The sequence below is a fragment of the Pelobates fuscus genome, chromosome 2 (genome assembly GCF_036172605.1).
Source record: "Pelobates fuscus isolate aPelFus1 chromosome 2, aPelFus1.pri, whole genome shotgun sequence".
Classification (NCBI taxonomy): Eukaryota; Metazoa; Chordata; class Amphibia; order Anura; family Pelobatidae; genus Pelobates; species Pelobates fuscus.
In genome coordinates, this window is record NC_086318.1 from 441,406,103 (window position 1) to 441,428,645 (window position 22,543).

The window sequence follows — 22,543 nt, forward strand, 5'->3', positions numbered from 1 at the left end:
AGGGGTCACAGACTGATAGTGATACCATGGGCATAGAGGGGTCACAAATTGATAGTGATACGATGGGGATAGAGGGGTCACAGACTGACACTGATACGATGGGGATAGAGGGGTTACAGACTGCTAGTGATACGAGGGGGATAGAGGGGTTACAGACTGCTAGTGATACGAGGGGGATAGAGGGGTCACAGACTGCTAGTGATACGAGGGGGATAGAGGGGCCACAGACTGATAGTGATACGATGGGCATAGAGGGGCCACAGACTGCTAGTGATACGATGGGGATAGAGGGGTCACAGACTGCTAGTGATACGAGGGGGATAGAGGGGTTACAGACTGCTAGTGATACGAGGGGGATAGAGGGGCCACAGACTGCTAGTGATACGATGGGGATAGAAGGGTCACAGACTGATAGTGATACCATGGGCATAGAGGGGCCACAGACTAATAGTGATAAAATGGGGATAGAGGGGTCACAGACTGATAGTGATACCATGGGCATCAGATTGATAGTGATGAGATGGTGATAGAGGGGTCACAGACTGGTAGTGATAGGATGGGGATAGAGGGGTCACAGACTGCTAGTGATACGATGGGAATAGAGGGGTCACAGACTGATAGTGATACCATGGGCATAGAGGGGCCACAGACTGCTAGTGATACGATGGGGATAGAAGGGTCACAGACTGATAGTGATACCATGGGCATAGAGGGGCCACAGACTGCTAGTGATACGATGGGGATAGAGGGGTCACAGACTGCTAGTGATACGATGGGGATAGAGGGGTCACAGACTGCTAGTGATACGATGGGGATAGAGGGGTTACAGACTGCTAGTGATACGATGGGCATAGAGGGGCCACAGACTGCTAGTGAAACGATGGGGATAGAAGGGTCACAGACTGATAGTGATACCATGGGCATAGAGGGGTCACAGACTAATAGTGATAAAATGGGGATAGAGGGGTCACAGACTGATAGTGATACCATGGGCATCAGATTGATAGTGATGAGATGGTGATAGAGGGGTCACAGACTGGTAGTGATACCATGGGCATAGAGGGGTCACAAATTGATAGTGATACGATGGGGATAGAGGGGTCACAGACTGACACTGATACGATGGGGATAGAGGGGTTACAGACTGCTAGTGATACGAGGGGGATAGAGGGGTTACAGACTGCTAGTGATACGAGGGGGATAGAGGGGTCACAGACTGCTAGTGATACGAGGGGGATAGAGGGGCCACAGACTGATAGTGATACGATGGGCATAGAGGGGCCACAGACTGCTAGTGATACGATGGGGATAGAGGGGTCACAGACTGCTAGTGATACGATGGGGATAGAGGGGTTACAGACTGCTAGTGATACGAGGGGGATAGAGGGGCCACAGACTGCTAGTGATACGATGGGGATAGAAGGGTCACAGACTGATAGTGATACCATGGGCATAGAGGGGCCACAGACTAATAGTGATAAAATGGGGATAGAGGGGTCACAGACTGATAGTGATACCATGGGCATCAGATTGATAGTGATGAGATGGTGATAGAGGGGTCACAGACTGGTAGTGATAGGATGGGGATAGAGGGGTCACAGACTGCTAGTGATACGATGGGAATAGAGGGGTCACAGACTGATAGTGATACCATGGGCATAGAGGGGCCACAGACTGCTAGTGATACGATGGGGATAGAAGGGTCACAGACTGATAGTGATACCATGGGCATAGAGGGGCCACAGACTGCTAGTGATACGATGGGGATAGAGGGGTCACAGACTGCTAGTGATACGATGGGGATAGAGGGGTCACAGACTGCTAGTGATACGATGGGGATAGAGGGGTTACAGACTGCTAGTGATACGAGGGGGATAGAGGGGCCACAGACTGATAGTGATACGATGGGCATAGAGGGGCCACAGACTGCTAGTGAAACAATGGGGATAGAAGGGTCACAGACTGATAGTGATACCATGGGCATAGAGGGGTCACAGACTAATAGTGATAAAATGGGGATAGAGGGGTCACAGACTGATAGTGATACCATGGGCATCAGATTGATAGTGATGAGATGGTGATAGAGGGGTCACAGACTGGTAGTGATAAGATGGGGATAGAGGGGTCACAGACTGCTAGTGATACGATGGGGATAGAGGGGTCACAGACTGACACTGATACGATGGGGATAGTGGGGTTAGAGACTGATAGTGATACGAGGGGGATAGAGGGGCCACAGACTGACAGTGATACGATGGGCATAGAGGGGTCACAGACTGACAGTGATACAATGGGGATAGAGGGGTCACAGACTGATAGTGATACGATGGGGATAGAGGGGTCACAGACTGATAGTGATAGTGATACGATTGATAGTGATACGATGGGCATAGACTGAGAGTGATAAGATGGGGATAGAGGGGTCACAGAATGATAGTGATAAGAAGGGAATAGAGGGGTCACAGACTGATAGCGATACAATGGGGAGAGGGGTGACAGACTGACAGTGATACGATGGGGATAGAGGGGTCCCAGACTGGCGGTAATAAGAGGGGGATTGAGGGGGTCACAGATTGATAGTGATCAAATAGGAGATAGATTGGTCACAGAGTGGCAGTGATAAAATAGGGGAGAGGGGTCCCAGACAGACAGTGATAAGGTAGGTGAGAGTGAGGGGTCCCAGGCTGTCAGTGATAAGGTAGGTGAGAGTGAGGGGTCCCATGCTGTCAGTGATAAGGTAGGTGAGAGCGAGGGGTCCCAGGCTGTCAGTGATAAGGTAGGTAAGAGCGAGGGGTCCCAGGCTGTCAGTGATGAGGTTGGTGAGAGCGAGGGGTCCCAGACTGTCAGTGATAAGGTAGGTGAGAGCGAGGGGTCCCAGACTGTCAGTGAGAAGGTAGGTGAGAACGAGGGGTCCCAGACAGACCGTGAAAAGGTAGGTGAGAGCGAGGGGGTCACAGGCTGTCAGTGATAAGGTAGGTGAGAGCGAGGGGTCCGAGGCTGTCAGTGATAAGGTAGGTGAGAGAACGTGGGGTCCCAGTTTGGTACTGATGAGGTTGGTGAGAGAGAGGGGTCCCAGGGTGTCAGTGATAAGGTAGGTGAGAGCAAGGGGTCCCAGGCTGTCAGTAATGAGGTGGGTTCAGACTGATATGGACTGACAGTTATGTCCAGGTGGGAAAATGAAATGAAGCTGACAATATATCTCCGCTGAATGATTATTTTATTATAAAAACAATGAAATGCAATCTCACCCTTCATACTATGAAGAGCAACAGGATAATGAGGTACAGGTGTGTGAGATTAGTGGGGTACAGTGCGTGAGATTAGTGGGGTACAGTGCATGATATTAATGGGGTACAGTGCATTTAGTGGGGTACAGTGAGTAAGGTTAGTGGGGTACAGTGAGTGAGGCTAGTGGGGTACAGTGAGTGAGGCTAGTGGGGTACAGTGAGTGAGGTTAGTGGGGTACAGTGAGTGAGGTTAGTGGGGTACAGTGAGTGAGGTTAGTGGGGTACAGTGAGTGAGGTTAGTGGGGTACAGCGAGTGAGGTTAGTGGGGTACAGTGAGTGAGGTTAGTGGGGTACAGCGAGTGAGGTTAGTGGGGTACAGTGAGTGAGGTTAGTGGGGTACAGTGAATCTTTTCTCGCCTGCCCAGTTTTGGAGAGCCCTATGTAAATAGTGGGTTCTCTCCTGGGGAACCTATTTGAGGTTTTAAGATCTCTTAACTCGAGGGTTTCACTTGGAGCAACGAGAGATTGGTCAAACATAGCCCAAACAGTGCACCCCAAAACCCCTGAACCCCTCCCCCAGCTTGTAAAACCCACTTACCGTACACTCCTTGCCCCCTGCTGTGTCTGGGGATGAGAGAGAGGAAGAGGAGCCAGAAAACCTCCATAATTCAGGGGAGATCCTTCATCAGCAGCCGGCACCAGAGCCCCCCAGCCTGGCCAGCCCAGCCTCAGAGCTCGCTCCCTTTCAGCATCCAGATCACACAGCCAGGCTTCTCCTGGAGCCCAAACACCAGGAACTGGCTGTCTTCTACTAGAGCCCAAACACCAGGAACTGGCTGTCTTCTCCTAGAGCCCATACACCAGGAACTGGCTGCCTTTTCCTAGAGCCCAAACACCAGGAACTGGCTGACTTCTCCTAGAGCCCAAACACCAGGAACTGGCTGACTTCTCCTAGAGCCCAAACACCAGGAACTGGCTGCCCATTACCAGGAACCCAAACAACGGGAATTGTCTGCCTCTTGTTGTAGTCCAAACACCAGGAACTGGCTGGCTCCTTCTGGAGCCCAAACACCATCAATTGTCTGCCTCCTGCCGGATTCCAAACACACAACTGGCTGCCTCCTCCTGTAGCCCAAACACCAGGAGCTGGCTGCCTCCTGATGGAACTATAGAGAGATCTTTAACTCAGCCCTTGAACTCAGCCTGAAGTGCAAAGTACTCCCAAGTTAGACCTCCACGCAAAGTGGCTGTAGCCCCCCTTATTTAGGGAGTAAGACTGGGGGGGTGGAGAATGCGGTATCTGACACCCCCCAGTTCATGAGATGTTTTCCCTCTCTCCTGGTGGATCACTGGTGTTGCAGTAAATTAAATACTCCAAGCAGATCCTTTATAGTGGAGTAAGATCCTTCCTGTTCCCCAATAGATTTATGTGATCAGATGAGATCCCACTCTCCTCAGAACTTTACTGACCCAGCATCCTCCAAACACTCTCAGTCATTACTCTGTCTCTGTAGACTTTATTGGTATTTTTATTCCTGTGCTCATCTATCAGATTCTTAGTGATGCAGAGTATCTCACTTCTCCAGCAGATTCCTAGTGACAGGTTGTATCACTTTCTCCCAGCAGATCACTAGTGATACAGAGCAGATTCCTAGTACCGGGTTGTATCACTTTCTCCCAGCAGATTCCTAGTGACAGGTTGTATCACTTTCTCCCAGCAGATCCCTAGTGATACAGAGCAGATTCCTAGTGACAGGTTGTATCACTTTCTCCCAGCAGATCCCTAGTGATACAGAGTAGATTCCTAGTGACAGGTTGTATCACTTTCTCCCAGCAGATCCTTAGTGATACAGAGCAGATTCCTAGTGACAGGTTGTATCACTTTCTCCCAGCAGATCCTTAGTGATACAGAGCAAATTCCTAGTGACAGGTTGTATCACTTTCTCCCAGCAGATCCCTAGTGATACAGAGCAGATTCCTAGTGACAGGTTGTATCACTTTCTCCCAGCAGATCCCTAGTGATACAGAGTAGATTCCTAGTGACAGGTTGTATCACTTTCTCCACAGCAGATCCTTAGTGATACAGAGCAGATTCCTAGTGACAGGTTGTATCACTTTCTCCCAGCAGATCCCTAGTGATACAGAGCAGATTCCTAGTGACAGGTTGTATCACTTTCTCCCAGCAGATCCTTAGTGATACAGAGCAGATTCCTAGTGACAGGTTGTATCACTTTCTCCCAGCAGATCCTTAGTGATACAGAGCAGATTCCTAGTGACAGGTTGTATCACTTTCTCCCAGCAGATCCCTAGTGATACAGAGTAGATTCCTAGTGACAGGTTGTATCACTTTCTCCCAGCAGATCCTTAGTGATACAGAGTAGATTCCTAGTGACAGGTTGTATCACTTTCTCCCAGCAGATCCTTAGTGATACAGAGTAGATTCCTAGTGACAGGTTGTATCACTTTCTCCCTGCAGATCCTTAGTGATACAGAGTAGATTCCTAGTGACAGGTTGTATCACTTTCTGCCAGCAGATCCCTAGTGATACAGAGTAGATTCCTAGTGACAGGTTGTATCCCTAGTGATCCAGTGAGGTGGTCAGGTTTGTACATCCCAGGGCAGCCCAGACCCTGTGTATTGCCAGACAGGTGAGTAGATGGTAGATTAGGTGTGGAGGTGAAGCAGAGATCCAGACTGTACTTCCACAGGTGTCCCCCAGCCTTATACCGCGGTGTGGTGGTGGGGTAATCACGTGCCCCCAGTATTGCCCCCTTGGCAGAGCTGTGCCCAGGATCGCGCCTCAATGCAGTGTGTCTGGTGCCCGGCAGGAGGGACCTGGACCTGCTGCTTCCTGCCAAAGTATCCACAGAGATCAGAGCCTGGGTTCATGGACTTGGAAGGGTTAATAATTTGGGGCCCCTGAGAACCTCCTATGCTCCCGCCAGGACCACAGCTGCTCCAGCCTGGACAAGTTCGTGGTCTGCTTCCCAGCTCTCCCTCTCTCCCTCTCCCACTTTATATGAACAAACAGAGGACCAATTACATGTTTGGGGTGGTGGAAGGGGCCAGCCTTCTGCCCAAATTCCCTGCCCCCCCTCCAGGACCAATTAGACTCCATCCAGCCCTGGCACTGGGAGAGGGGGTCTCCGCAATCACTCCTCCTCCTGCCTGCTCCATCCCTCTCTCTGTACTGCTCACAGCTGCAGCATGTCAGCAGCCAGACCGAGCTCCAACCAGAGCTCCATCCAGACTGAGCTCCATCCAGACCGAACTCCATTCACCCTGAGCTCCATCCAGACTGAGCTCAAACCAGAGCTCCATCCAGGCCGAGCTCCATTCACCCTGAGCTCCATCCAGACTGAGCTTCAACCACCATGAGCTCCATCCAGCCTGAGCTCCATCCAGACCGAGCTCCATCCAGACCGAGCTCCATCCAGACCGAGCTCCATCCAGACCGAGCTCCATCCAGACTGAGCTTCAACCACCATGAGCTCCATCCAGCCTGAGCTCCATCCAGCCTGAGCTCCATCCAGACTGAGCTCCATCCAGACTGAGCTCCATCCAGACCGAGCTCCATCCAGACCGAGCTCCATCCAGACCGAGCTCCATCCAGACTGAGCTTCAACCACCATGAGCTCCATCCAGCCTGAGCTTCAACCACCCAGAGCTCCATCCAGACCGAGCTCCATCCAGACCGAGCTCCAACCACCATGAGCTCCACCCAGACCGAGCTCCATACCTCTTTCTGTACTGCTCACAGCTGCAGGATATCAGCAGCCGGACTGAGCTCCACTGAGACCGAGCTCCATTGAGACTGTGCTCCATCCTGGGGAGGATACTGGAACAAGGTCGGTCCATGAGATCCCATGCCTTTTTCCAGTAGGAGACAGCCAGCCGGGGAGAGAGGGGATCCAACTCAGTATCCTCCCCTGGCTAGATGGCTGGCTGGAGGACTAGTTGGGTGATAGCAGGACTGGCTGGGTGACTGGGTGATAGCAGGACTGGCTGGGTAATAGCAGGACTGGCTGGGTAATAGCAGGACTGGCTGAGTGATAGCAGGACTGGCTGAGTGATAGCAGGACTGGCTGGGTGACTGGGTGATAGCAGGACTGGCTGGGTAATAGCAGGACTGGCTGGGTGATAGCAGGACTGGCTGGGTGACTGTCTGTGTGATAGCAGGACTGGCTGGGTAATAGCAGGACTGGCTGAGTGATAGCAGGACTGGCTGGGTGACTGGGTGATAGCAGGACTGGCTGGGTGACTGTCTGTGTGATAGCAGGACTGGCTGGGTAATAGCAGGACTGGCTGAGTGATAGCAGGACTGGCTGGGTGACTGGGTGATAGCAGGACTGGCTGGGTGATAGCAGGACTGGCTGGGTGACTGTCTGTGTGATAGCAGGACTGGCTGGGTAATAGCAGGACTGGCTGAGTGATAGCAGGACTGGCTGAGTGACTGGCTGGGTGATAGCAGGACTGGCTGGGTAATATCAGGACTGGCTGGGTAATATCAGGACTGGGTGATAGCAGGACTGGCTGGGTGACTGTCTGGGTGATAGCAGGACTGGCTGGGTAATAGCAGGACTGGCTGTGTGATAGCAGGACTGGCTGGGTGAAAGCAGGACTGGCTGGGTGATAGCAGGACTGGCTGAGTGACTGGCTGGGTGATAGCAGGACTGGCTGGGTAATATCAGGACTGGCTGGGTGACTGTGCGGGTGATAGCAGGACTGTCTGGGTGATAGCAGGACTGGCTGGGTAATAGCAGGACTGGCTGGGTGACTGTCTGGGTGATAGCAGGACTGACTGGGTAATAACAGGACTGGTTGGGTGATAGCAGGACTGGCTGGGTAATAGAAGGACTGGCTGGGTAATAGCAGGACTGGCTGGGTGATAGCAGGACTGGCTGGGTGACTGTGCGGGTGATAGCAGGACTGTCTGGGTGATAGCAGGACTGGCTGGGTAATAGCAGGACTGGCTGGGTGACTGTCTGGGTGATAGCAGGACTGACTGGGTAATAACAGGACTGGTTGGGTGATAGCAGGACTGGCTGGGTAATAGAAGGACTGGCTGGGTAATAGCAGGACTGTCTGGGTGATAGCAGGACTGGCTGGGTGACTGTCTGGGTGATAGCAGGACTAGCTGGGTAATAGCAGAACTGGCTGGGTGACTGGCTGTAGCAGGACTGGCTGGCTGGGTAACTGGCTGGCTGGGTGTAGCAGGACTGGCTGGGTGACTGGCTGTAGCAGGACTGGCTGGCTGGGTGGCTCGCTGGTTGTAGCAGGACTGGCTGGCTGGGTGTAGCAGGACTGGCTGGATGGGTGTAGCAGGACTGGCTGGCTGGGTAACTGGCTGGCTGGGTGTAGCAGGACTGGCTGGGTGACTGGCTGTAGCTGGACTGGCTGGCTGGGTGTAGCAGGACTGGCTGGGTGGGTAACTGGCTGCTTAGATTATGCATCGGCAGAGAAGCATTTCCTCAATTCTGTCTGATTACACAGAGCTCCTTCATCTGCGACTTCAGAGCACGCAGCCACTCCATGGCTTGGAGGGAGGGGGTACCAGATTTGAGCTGTGTCCATCCATGTGTCTAGGATCACCAGCATGGCAGGAGGGGGATCCCTGTATTGAGCTGTACCCATCCATGTGCCCAGAACCCCCAGCACGGCGGGGGGGGGGAGGGGGGGGATACTAGTATTGAGATCTACCCATCCATGTGCCCAGGATCCCCAGCATGACAGGAGGGGGGGTATCAGCATTGAGATGTGTCCAGGACCTCCAGCATAGCAGGAGGGGGGTACCAGTGTTGAGCTGTACCGATCCATGTGTCCAGAACCCCCAGCATGGGAGGGGGGGGATCAGCATTGAGCTGTGTCCATCCATGTGCCCAGGTCCCCATGGCAGGAGGGAGGGGGGGGGGGGGGGCAGTATTGGGCTGTACCAATCTATGTGCCCAGGAGCTCCAGCATGGGGGGGGGGAGGTGTATCAGCAATGCCCAGCATCCACAGTGGGATAAAGCCAAACTGTCAACAGGTGTCACAATGCAGATGGCTAACACAGGGCTAGCATGGCATGGTGACCTGGGCATGTAATCCAGGAATCTGCAAAAGAAGACATCTATTGCTGACCTACAACTCACACAATGCTTCCCATAGATTGTATGGACAGTAATTCCTGTGTGTTTGCTGGGAGGTTATGGTCTCTGAGGCTTTCAGTGAGACAGTGCTGTATGTCAGGTAACTGGAAAGGCAGGATGTCATGCAGATTGTATGAAGGACCCCATAGACTTCCTTAATAATTCCTAATAATTCCTAATTCGGAATTCCTACACATATTGGAATATAGAGCCAGTGTACAATAATCAGCCCCCAAGGTTTCATTTATTGTCTGTCACATTAAAGGGCACATTTTATAATAAGATGTCACTTTATAAGGGATATCATCCAAACTATACATTGTGTGATAAAACCTGCTACAAAATGTATACACTGTTTACCCTCTCCACCCATTATTCCCCTTTATTGTGCATGGGTATAAAGACCCCCCCCCCCATTATTCCCCTTTATTTGGCATGGGTATAAAGACCCCCCCCCCCATTATTCCCCTTTATTTGGCATGGGTATAAACCCCCTTCCCCCATTATTCCCCTTTATTTGGCATGGGTATAAAGACCCCCACCCCCCATTATTCCCCTTTATTTGGCATGGGTATAAACCCCCTTCCCCCATTATTCCCCTTTATTTGGCATGGGTATAAAGACCCCCACCCCCCATTATTCCCCTTTATTTGGCATGGGTATAAACCCCCTCCCCCCATTATTCCCCTTTATTTGGCATGGGTATAAACCCCCTCCCCCCCATTAGTCCCATTTATTTGGCATGGGTATAAAGACCCCCACCCCCCATTATTCCCCTTTATTTGGCATGGGTATAAACCCCCTCCCCACATTATTCCCCTTTATTTGGCATGGGTGTAAACCCCCTCCCCCCCATTAGTCCCATTTATTTGGCATGGGTATAAACCCCCTCCCCCCATTATTCCCCTTTATTTGGCATGGGTATAAACCCCCTCCCCCCATTATTCCCCTTTATTTGGCATGGGTATAAACCCCCTTCCCCCCATTATTCCCCTTTATTTGGCATGGGTATAAACCCCCTCCCCCCCATTATTCCCCTTTATTTGGCATGGGTATAACCCCCTCCCCCCCATTATTCCCCTTTATTTGGCATGGGTATAAACCCCCCTACCCAATTATTCCCTTTTATTTGGCATGGGTTTAAAGACCCCCCATTATTCCCCTTTATTTGGCATGGGTATAAACCCCCTCCCCCCATTATTCCCCTTTATTTGGCATGGGTATAACCCCCTCCCCCCCATTATTCCCCTTTATTTGGCATGGGTATAACCCCCCCCCCCCCCCCCATTATTCCCCTTTATTTGGCATGGGTTTAAAGACCCCCCATTATTCCCCTTTATTTGGCATGGGTATAACCCCCCTCCCCCCATTATTCCCCTTTATTTGGCATGGGTATAAAGACCCCCCATTATTCCCCTTTATTTGGCATGGGTATAAAGACCCCCCATTATCCCCCTTTATATGGCATGGGTATAAAGACCCCCCATTATCCCCCTTTATATGGCATGGGTATAAAGACCCCCATTATTCCCCTTTATTTGGCATGGGTATACAGATCCCCCCTCTCCCCATTGAGATATATGAAGAGTTATTTGGGGGCACAGTGGATGCCATGATGTAAACTGCCAGCACTATGACACGTTATGGACCATCCCCACATATTGTTGGACTACTACTCCCATAATTATCTTTAGTTATTGTTTTGCAGAGCATTATAGGTGTTGGAATCTAAAAACATCTGGAGCCCACCGTTTCCCATCACTATTGTAGCAGGTTAGACCTACAGGAGTTCTGGACAATCACCATGGAAACCAATAGAATGTTCTTTCTCATTGTACTACAGCTGAAACAGTCACTACAGAAACCAGCAGAAAGTTCTTCCTGATTGCACTACAACTGAAACAATCACCATGGATACCAACGGAATGCTTCTGCCAATTGCTGTACAGCTGAAACAATCACCATGGAAACCACGGACTGTCCCTGCTGAGTATTCTACACCTGAAACAGTCACCATGGAAACCAATAGAATGTTCCTGTGGATTGATCTTTGAGAGCATGTTGAAAGTTTACTTACAATCCTTGAAAAGAACCCTATAGAATATACAGCTATATTTATTATAGTATTGCCGGTTTAATAATATATCTCACTTTGTGAAATAAAACAGATGTGTGATAAAATGTCAAAATACTTTATAATACTTTCAAAATACAATCAGTTTTTTAAAAGATTATACTTAAAGAGGTGTCCCATTTTTTAGCACAACCTAACAGGAGCAAAAAGCAGTTAACAGCAAAAAGTTAGTTATCTGTTATGCCAAAATTGTTTTAAAATTCTTAATATTTTATTTTATTTCATTACGCGGCAAAACCAGTTCAGTATGTCAATTTGTTGCTGCTCACAGCACATGTGTGCGGATGGCACCGCTTTAAAAAATTGCAGAGCGCATTTGCATTCGCTGTTAGATGCCTAAACATGCGCACAGAGTCGCTAGGCATCTTAAAGGACCACTATAGGCACCCAGACCACTTCAGCTTAATGATGTGGTCTGGGTGCCAGGTCCCTCTAGGGTTAACCCTGCCTGCTGTAAACATAGCAGTTTCAGAGAAACTGCTATGTTTACACTGAGGGTTAATCCAGCCTCTAGTGGCTCTCATTGACAGCCGCTAGAGGCGCTTCCGCGCTTCTCACTGTGATTTTCACAGTGAGAAGACGCTTGCGTCCATAGGAAAGCATTGAGAAATGCTTTCCTATGGACTGACTGAATGCGCGCCCACGGCTCTTGCCGATGATGTATGAAGGAGGAGGAGAGTCCCCCGCGCCGAAGGAGCCCGGCGCTAGAGAAAGGTAAGATTTAACCCTTTTCCAACCACTTCAGCCCGGCAGGAGGGAGGCCATGAGGGTGGGGGGGACTGATTAACACTATAGTGCCAGGAAAACGAGTTTGTTTTCCTGGCACTATAGTGGTCATTTTAAGACAGAGAATGCGATGCAATACAGAAGTGAGTTCTTTAATTATACTCCTGTCATTACCACTAATCAGATTTTTTTTTAATTATTGTTGGTATATATATATATATATATATAAAATTGTAACGGTTCCCTTATAATCCGGCTGAGTATATCTGCTGAAGAGTCTCCCTAGTCCCGCAGAGTAAAAGTGCTCTAGCATCCCCAAACATCAGCCAAGACTTGATGACAGGTAAATCAGTATGGCTTATTCAGGTAGAAGGCACAGGACTCTCTATTCATTCAGTCCTAAGCCCGCCCAGGCGTCTCTGTGTCTGGGAGATAATTGAGCTTATAACGGTAAACAAATTCTCTCCCGGACACAGAAGAGGCTACACACGAATACCCCCAAAACACCCCGAAGACAACATGGTATCCCCACAAGTCATATATCCCCTGAAAGAGGGGATCAGAGCGCCCATTCTGTAAAAATAGCACTCTGATCCATGGGGAATTGTCCAAACTCCACAGCGATTAGGGCTAAGTCGCGGTCTTTTACTGGGGGTTCTAGTGGGCTGTAAAGGTGGGGGGGGGTTCCCTCCATTTCACAGGGAGCGATTATTCATGAGGATGTGGTTAAGGTAACCTCCAAAGGGCGCCTTCCTGGCTCTTTGAGAAAGTGGTTAAAACAAGGGTAAAAAGTGACCGGGGTGAGGTGCTTGTCCATAGCCGCGCTAGAGTTCCAGAGAGATTGTCCGTATCTCCCGCTGCTCGGGTAAGTGTTCTGATTGGCTCAACGGCTGAGATGGGCTGAAACAAAGGGTTTGCTGGAATGACTGTTTGTGGGGGAAAGTATAACAGGGAGAGAGAAGGAATATTGTCTTTTGGAAAATAGTTTGTTACAAAAAACTAAATATTTCACAGCACTTTACAGTTTTAAAGTGGGAATATAACAGAAAACAACTAATAAGTAAACTATTATAAGTATAATATTAAAAAAGACAATTGGCTGTGGTTTGTTGTGGTTTGTCGTGGTTGAACAAACTTGCAATCTAGAGCAATTCACTTCCCTTGTGTTCCTACCGATCCTGTGCAGTCTTACATCCTGCTGTCAGTGTGCTTTGTCTTGTCATTTAGGTAAAGCCCTGCTCAGAATAACCAAGCTGGGCTTGAGGAGTTGCAGCAATGGCAGCAGTAGAAGGAATGAGTACTACTAATACTAATACGGGTGTAAAACCTATTGGAACACTATAGGGTCACACATTTAAATGTGTTTTCCTGACCCGCCTCCGATCCTCCTCCTTGGCTGAGATCAGCCAATACAATGCTTTCCCATAGGAAAGTAATAGGAGGCTATCGTGCATGCGCCACAAAATGCCATGCTGCACCAATTCAAATTTCCTCAGAGATTACCTCCACCAGTGCCAGATCTCTCCGGATATAATACTCCCTCCCTCCACCAGTGCCAGATCTCTCCTGATATAATACTCCCTCCACCAGCGCCAGATCTCTCCTGATATAATACTCCCTCCACCAGTGCCAGATCTCTCCTGATATAATACTCCCTCCACCAGCGCCAGATCTCTCCTGATATAATACTCCCTCCACCAGCGCCAGATCTCTCCTGATATAATACTCCCTCCACCAGCGCCAGATCTCTCCTGATATAATACTCCCTCCACCAGTGCCAGATCTCTCCTGATATAATACTCCCTCCACCAGCGCCAGATCTCTCCTGATATAATACTCCCTCCACCAGCACCAGATCTCTCCTGATATAATACTCCCTCCACCAGCGCCAGATCTCTCCTGATATAATACTCCCTCCACCAGTGCCAGATCTCTCCTGATATAATACTCCCTCCACCAGCGCCAGATCTCTCCTGATATAATACTCCCTCCACCAGCGCCAGATCTCTCCTGATATAATACTCCCTCCACCAGCACCAGATCTGTCCTGATATAATACTCCCTCCACCAGCGCCAGATCTCTCCTGATATAATACTCCCTCCACCAGTGCCAGATCTCTCCTGATATAATACTCCCTCCCCCAGTGCCAGATCTCCTGATATAATACTCCAGCGCCAGATCTCCTGATATAATACTCCCTCCACCAGTGCCAGATCTCTCCTGATATAATACTCCCTCCACCAGCGCCAGATCTCTCCTGATATAATACTCCCTCCACTAGTGCCAGATCTATCCTGATATAATACTCCCTCCACCAGCGCCAGATCTCTCCTGATATAATACTCCTCCACCAGTGCCAGATCTCTCCTGATATAATACTCCTTCTACCAGTGCCAGATCTCTCCTGATATAATACTCCCTCCACCAGCGCCAGATCTTTCCTGATATAATACTCCCTCTACCAGTGCCAGATCTCTCCTGATATAATACTCCCTCCACCAGTGCCAGATCTCTCCTGATATAATACTCCCTCTACCAGTGCCAGATATCTCCTGATATAATACTCCTCCACCAGTGCCAGATATCTCCTGATATAATACTCCCTCCACCAGTGCCAGATATCTCCTGATATAATACTCCTCCACCAGTGCCAGATATCTCCTGATATAATACTCCTCCACCAGCGCCAGATCTCTCCTGATATAATACTCCCTCTACCAGTATGAGTCCAGTATTAATTGATATGTCCACCCCCCCCCCAGCAAGATAAGCTCAGTGCTTTAGATTGAAAAGCATTACATTTTATGCTTTTCTATGTGAAAAAGCTGATTGACGCATTCACAGTACTCACTGCGCATGCACCAAAAGTACTTCTTTTAGAGAAGCATTTGATTAGACCACAAAAAAGAAGAATATGATGTGACATCATGAAAGAGGTGTGGAAGGGATCAAAGAGGCCCGGCACTGGATTCCACATACGTTTTATACTATTGTAATCTTCTTCTAAAAATTAAAAATGGGCGGCCTAAAAAATCTATTGAATACATATATTACTATAAAAATGTAAGTAACACTTCGAAAGAACTCGATGAGCATTTACTCCTTGGTTTTGGCCTCAAATTTTTGTGTTTTCTTCTTTTTCAAATCTCCAAATCTCCAAATCTCTTTACTGTAATAAGATACGTTTTTTTTTTTTAAGCTTTGTAAACCTCTATCTTTAGCCACGCCTCCTCTTTTCCCAAATCAACTTCCTTATTATATGTATTCTGAGTACGTACTCCGCTCAGCCAATAGGAGATCAGTGTGAGCATACGTGGTGGGCTTTACACAATATGGCCATATGGTAGAACCGAATCCCCAGTCTTGTAAAATGTAAACGTCCATTTCTTTGTGTGTGCTGTTCCTTGACTGCTGATCCAGAGACCCCCCCCCCCCCCGTTGCCCTCCGTAAATAATAACACTACACCAGATTTATGGGTAAGGGCAACGGCCACAGCTTTATTAATTATTTTACACACACCAGCTTTCCATCCAACTGCCAGCTGTTGAGAGACTTCTCCCAACAGGCAGATACCACTTATTTGTCCATGAGTTCATATCAGCCTGCCTACCACCATCAGCCCTCGGCAGGCTGCGACTCCCCAAGTTGACTCATCCATTTAATTCAATATCCAATGCGCTGGCCAGGAACACCGCCACCGCGATGTCGACCCTGTCCAGTCTCTCCGGTCGGCATCGCGCCCCCCGCAGCCAGCGCCAACTCCACTCCCGATTGCAGTCCGAAATTAAAAATATCAAGCCCAATACTGGTTAGGTGAACCCCATCCCTCCGCATCAAATTCGTGTTATCCCCTTCCAGTTCCATATGCCGAACCACTATGCCCCCGAGACTTCGAACAAACCTGGCAACCGTCATGTTCAATTTTCGCCGAGATCGCCCTGCTATCGCCCTGAAGGAAAACAACAAGTCGACGCATACTCGGGACCCCGCAGGGCCCACAAACAGAAAGTCATCCAAGTAGTGCGTGACTGAGCTCCGACCTGATTGCTGAACAGTAACCCATTCGAGAAAGGAAGCAAACATCTCGAAATATGAGCAAGAAATCGCACACCCCATGGGCAGGCACATATCGTAATAATAACTACCACGAAAGTGACAACCCAGGAGGTGGAAACACTCGGGGTGTACTGGTAACAGTCGAAAGGCAGACTCAATGTCTGACTTGGCTAGCAGGGAACCGGTTCCCGCGGCCCGAACCAATTCCAAAGCCCTGTCAAAGGATGCGTAACGAACCCGACACACCTCCTTTCCGATGTCATCGTTCACCGAGCCACCGGCCGGATAAGATAGGTGATGAATTAATCGGAAGGAGCCGGGATCTTTCTTGGGGACTAAGCCCAGTGGCGACACGCGGAGATTGTGAAAGGGGGGAAAGACAAAGGGGCCGGCCATCCGCCCCAGTTGAATCTCCTTATCCAATTTGTCCTGTAACCGATCCTCCATCCCGCGGACCGATTTCAAGTTTTCCGCGAAACAAAAGGACTCAGACAGGACAAAGGGGATCCAAAAACCCTTCAAAAATCCCCTTAAAAGAACCCCAGCGGCCCGTCTATTGGGATACCGGGCGAGCCACGGTTGCATCCTTGTGACGCTCACTGGAGTCCTCGCTTCTAGATACGTCATCCCTACCGGAACCCTTCCCCGTGCTCTGTCTCCCTTTTTTAAAGCAGCGCATAGCGGGGTGTGCTCCTCCACAATGAGAGCATTCATGTCTAAAGCGACATGAACTGAACCATTTGCACTGGCTTTCGTTGAACAGCCAGCAGACTCCTCTCTTGTGGCCTGCCGGCGCACCACTGTGCACGCCGGCAGGCCCTGGAAAGGGAGATGGTGATGGTCTACACGGCGTCATCAGAAGTAGCCATAGGCTACCATCCTGCATGCTGAAGTCCATATCCGGGCATGCTGCCATTTTTTGCCTAAACTGTTGGTCATAGCGAAACCAACACTGTCCCCCATAGATCTTATAAGCCCCCCAGATTAAATCCAGATACCCAAATAGAGAGCTAGCCTTCTCCGGGAAACGACGGACTAGGATACTAGCGTAAATATTAAATCCTTGGAGCCAGTTGCCGAATGTGCGAGGAATCGGCTTAGACTTCTCGCCCTCATGAGGATCCCCCCTACGGGGCCTGTCAACAGACTCCCTGTCAGGGGGAACCAAGGACAAGAAGTCAACGTACTCACCATTACAAATCCTGTCCTGGGTCTCCGCGGGGATATGGACTCCCAGGGAGGATATGATACACCCAGGCAAACAAGGTCTAAATCCTCCTTGAACCCCCCTAGAAACCTGCGCACTAGTGCTCTGCGCCTGCAACCCCCCAGACAACTGATCTAATACTGCGCGCAGTAAACTCACAACCTCCCTAGAGCTGCCCTGATCCCCAGGCAATGCACCCCATACGCTCGCGCAAGTCAACTCACCCCTGGAGAGTGGCACAGGCGGCTCTTGCACTGTAGGCATGCCAGCTTCTTCCTCCTCTTCTGTCCAAGAGTCTGCATCTGGCTCTTCCCGAGCAGCACTTCTTCCTTGTGCACTCCTGCTGTCCTGCAGAGTTGAGGATCTTCTGGTGCTCCTGCCCGTCTGTGGCAGAGTTGCAGGGCTCCTGGTACTCCTGCCTGTCTGTGGCAGAGTTACAGGGCTACTGGCTTCTCCTCTGTGTCTTCTGCCCCTCCTGCCGGCTTCCGGCAGAGTTGCTGGGCTATTCCGAACCAAATTAGGAAGTGGAGGCGGGGCCTGTGACGTGGCAGCTTCCGGCTGTGCCTGCGTCACGTACGCGCCCCGTGGCGTTGCGTCCGACGTCACTCTTCTGCGCCCATGCGTCGGACGCGATGATGTCAGTTCCGGTCTTGCCGGAAGAGAAGGCGGACTCCGTGACTGCACCTCCCTGCTGGCGCCATCTTGGGCCCTTGCCCCCGACACCATGACGGAGCGCCCGCGCCTGGCATTCACCTGGGGGGCCTCCTCTGCACGATCCGCATCGGTACTCTGCTCACCAACCCTCCGGTCTCTCCGCCTGGTACCGGTTCTTCTCACAGGACTGGGGGATAACCGCGCCGGAGGCCTTGTCCTCCGGGCCCTCCGACCGTCTGCAGGGGGGTCTTCAGCCGTCCTCACCAACCTCAAAGTACCCGAACTTCCAGCGACGCCGGCCATCACAGCATCCAGTGCGCCTGAGCCGTGAGACTCCAGGTAAGCCTGTAGCAATGCAACCAGCGCCTCCTGGGACACCGTTGTTGAAGTAGATGCCATAGTGAAACCTACAAAAACCTAACAAACTGCTGCAAACCTAATTAAAACTGCTCCAAAACTAACTATTGCTAAATCACTAGGCCCTATACTCTGTGAGTTAAATTAGCAAGTTCTCAATCCTAAATTTGCTGAGCAACTGGTAATGCCCCTCCTCTGACCTGCTTTATATTCCATATTGCAACAATGTATCCCGTATAGCCACCACTCCTTACTGCTGGCCTGCAGTCATGCCCTCCCTTCCTTTTCAGTCCAGGGAGATACTTAATCTGTATTTTGTCCATTCCATTAAAAGCCATAGTACGCTATAGTAATAAGAATATCCTATTAGTTTGCACATGTATACAAAGGCAGTTTCTTTATTCGTTTAACATTCTACCTTTATGCCAAACAGTAAATGTTCCCCAGAAAACCTCGCCATGACTAATTTAGACTTGTGCAAATACTGGTATTCATTAATTGTTCAAATAAAATGACATTCCTGGCCATCGATTAGTTCAATATATGTTATTGTTCTGTGGTGGAATCTCAGTAAAAATACATTTACTAGGACAAGATTGCCACATGGTATGTGCATTTGCATATGTTGATGTACCAGTTAAGTCAGTTACACGTAGCTAAGATACAATCAGTAGTGTAAGGAGCATAAGTAGGAATACAGGATATACGAGTATTTCCCCTCCTCCATTGTGCTGGGCAAGCCATGTGGTCAAACGGGATTTTAGTCTCTATTCGGTTGATTAGATAAGAGTATGTGTAGGTTGAACTGATTATGGGAGGAGCTACATGCCTATATAAGGGACCTACACTGCATGATCAGGACTCAGACTTTGCTGTTTTTTGGTGACATTAGTCCCTCTGAGTCCCGGTCGGTGAATCGAATAAAGAATCTCTTCCTTCCTGAAGAAACCTGTGTCCACTTCTCTGTGCTTGGCTTCCGTCAGTTTCTCGGGTATCATTTGGTGCATTGGGCCGGGAAGCTCATCGTTCAACGGTAGCTGAGAAGCAGAGGCGTGAGACGGTCTATCTTTGCCCACGTTCTCTACGGCTGCACCCCTGAACTTCTGCGTGGACCTCCTTTCGTCTCGGCACCACTGGTCTGTTGTCCAGGAGATCATCGGCCTCTACGTAGTAAGTGCTGGGGTGCCCCCGTCGATGAGTGTGAACCCAGGTTCAGGAACGAGGAGGTAAGACGACTACTGTTTTAGACGGTGGACCCACTAGGGGTATTGGATACCGATTGTGCGGTAGGCCCATAAGGGGTTATTTGTGTATGGAATCTGCCCCCTCCAGTGGAAGGAAGGAGCGAAGGCGCACCGCTCAATTAAACGCCCTTTAGTAAGCCCGTTTAATTTTGGTTTGGAGTCAGGCGGGGTTCTGGTGTAAATAGCCCTAGCCGGACACCGGTGTCTTGTCTAGACTAGCGTTCTAGGGTGTATATTACGTTCGCTAGGTCGGAGGGACTGGGAGACTAAGCGGCGTCTGTGTAAATTCGGTCCGCTAGATCTCAACCTATCTTGGCTAAGTGGGAAGGCGTGTAAATTTGGAACCCACTAGATTTTTGATAGAGTATATAGACTAAGAGGGTTCTGTGTAAATTCCGCCCTCTAGTTCGCTATATGTGGTGTTTGGGCAGCGTGGCTAACCAAAACGGATGTAAATTTTTTAGGTAGTCCATCAAGGTACTGGCCAATAGATTAGTTGGGAATTGTAAATGTGTTAAAGATTGTTGTAGTAGAGTGTATATCTTGCTAGATTGCGTGAGCTCTGCCGTCTAGCGAGAGTGTGAATAGTGTGTAACTGTATTATAGCGCACGGTACCATAACCATGTATAATTACTGATACTGTAAATAAGTACTAATAATTGTCGTCTATGTTGCATGTTTTAACACCATAACCACTACTAAAAGTACTGTGACTTTAAATTGTACTTTAACCTATGCTAACCGTACTGTAACTACTGTTTGTAAAGATGATGTTACTGGGGTATGTTATAGACGGGTAATTCAAATATAGGGAATTATAGCGTGGGTGACCGTATAGTTTCGCCAAAGGGCATAGTAGCAGTTATTTAGTGACTGGTGTAACAGCTGTGTGTGTACGGGAATTCCCTGAGTGTTTTGTTGTGTGCGTTTCACTTAGTAACGGTACCACGTGGTGCTGTTGCCGAGGGAACGGGTGTGACCGTTGGTAGAGTGTTTGTATAGTTTCTGTTGGAAACGACGCTCCATTGTTAAGTATGGGCGCGTCAGATTCGACGATTTTGGATCCCTTAGGATGTATGATAAAGAATTTTAAAAAGGGATATACAGTATGTGATTTTGGGGTAAAGATGTCTCCAGCACGCTTGATTACATTGTGTAGTAGGGAATGGCCTACTTTGGTTGCTGCATGGCCGCCACGTGGCAGTTTGGATCCTAATCTGGTACAGCGTGTACACGTGGCTGTATCAGGTAGGCCTGAACTTTACGGCCAGTTTCCATATATTGATTGTTGGAGGCAGGCCGTAAAAGACTCGCCAAAATGGATCCGAGTATGCCACGAGGAACAATGTCGCCTCATGGTGGCCAGGACTCGCTTGTCCACTAAGGCCGTAATTACGCCCATTTTGGACACGCCTCCTGAGTCTGAGATCCCTATGCCGCCCCCCTACTCCTCCTCCACCTGAAGAGGAAGAGGAGGTGCTGCTGGAAACACTCCTCCCCTTGCCCCGTTGTCCCCACCTACTTCCTCCTCTAGCTCAGAGCCCAGCCCTCTTGTTTTAAACCCTCCCCTCTCAGTACCTACCTCTGTCAACTCCACCTACCCAGATTTGGCGCCATTTCTAGTTCCTGGTCAGGCTCCTCCTAGCCCGGCCCGGAATATTTTACTCACCGACCTCCCCCTCAGTAAAGCGTCCCCATCCCCTTGTCTTACTACCCCTCGAACGGAACCCCTAACTGACGTTCCTAAACGAAGCCCCATACTAACCCGACAATTGACCGGTACCCTACAACCCCGACATTATCAAATGCCACTTCGACTGACACCTGGCCCGACACACATTAACGGTGACGGCCAGATACAATATGCTGATCCAGTATTCGTTTATGTTTCCTTCACAACTACTGATCTATTTAATTGGAAGACCCATAACTCCTCATACACCGAAAAGCCTCAAGCCATGACGGATTTGTTTACCTCCATAGTCCAGACACATAATCCCACTTGGGCTGATTGCCAGCAACTGCTTATGACATTGTTTAATAACGAGGAAAGGACAAGGATAAACCAAGCGGCAATTAAAGCGCTGGAAGAAGTGGCCCGTACACAAAATCAGGCCAATCCGGCAGCATGGGCCGCAGCACATTATCCAAACACTGATCCGGAATGGAACGTCAATGGCGCAGATATGGCCCATTTAAAAGCACACAGGGACGCTATTATTGCTGGCATGAAAGCTGGAGGAAAGAAGGCGATTAACATGTCTAAGACGGCTGAGGTATCGCAGAAATGTGATGAATCGCCCAGTGTCTTTTATGACCGATTATTGGAGGCATACCGCTTGTATACTTCCTTTAATCCGGAGGCCCCTGAGAATTCCCGGATGGTTAACTCTGCCTTTGTCAGCCAAGCCTACGGAGATATAAAGCGCAAGCTACAAAAGTTAGAAGGGTTTGTAGGGATGTCCATAACCCAACTAATGGAGGTAGCGAATAAAGTGTACATGAACAGGGAAACAGAGACAAAGAAAGAGGAAGAGCGCAAGATGCGTAAAAAGGCAGATATGCTAGCGGTAGCGATCGCAGGCGTAGATAGAAGGGAAAAGGAAGTATATAGGGGAACAGATAGAGGCGATAGTAAGTGGAATGGGGAACCCCTGAGTAGAAATCAGTGCGCATACTGTAGGGAAGAAGGGCATTGGAGAAGTGAGTGTCCGCGAAGGGAACAGTATGAGAGAGACAGACCTAGGGCAGGATATGGTAATTATAGAGGCAGAGCGAGAGGTAGAGGAGGTCCTGGAGGGAATAA

General features: G+C 49.6%; 1 protein-coding gene across 2 annotated transcripts in view; it reads right to left on the minus strand.

Annotated features, from left to right (window-relative positions):
- Window positions 1-5,081, minus strand: part of MDGA1 (MAM domain containing glycosylphosphatidylinositol anchor 1) — a 391,494-nt gene extending 386,413 nt beyond the window's left edge. For both annotated transcript variants that reach the window (XM_063444124.1, XM_063444123.1), the window contains exons 1-2: window positions 4,963-5,081; window positions 3,826-4,772 (exon numbers count right to left, since the gene is read on the minus strand). In XM_063444124.1, coding sequence (XP_063300194.1) covers window positions 3,826-3,892 — 67 coding nt within the window. In that variant the 5' untranslated portion in view covers window positions 3,893-4,772; window positions 4,963-5,081. The remainder of the gene's footprint in view (window positions 1-3,825; window positions 4,773-4,962) is intronic.
- Window positions 5,082-22,543: the final 17,462 nt, after the last annotated feature.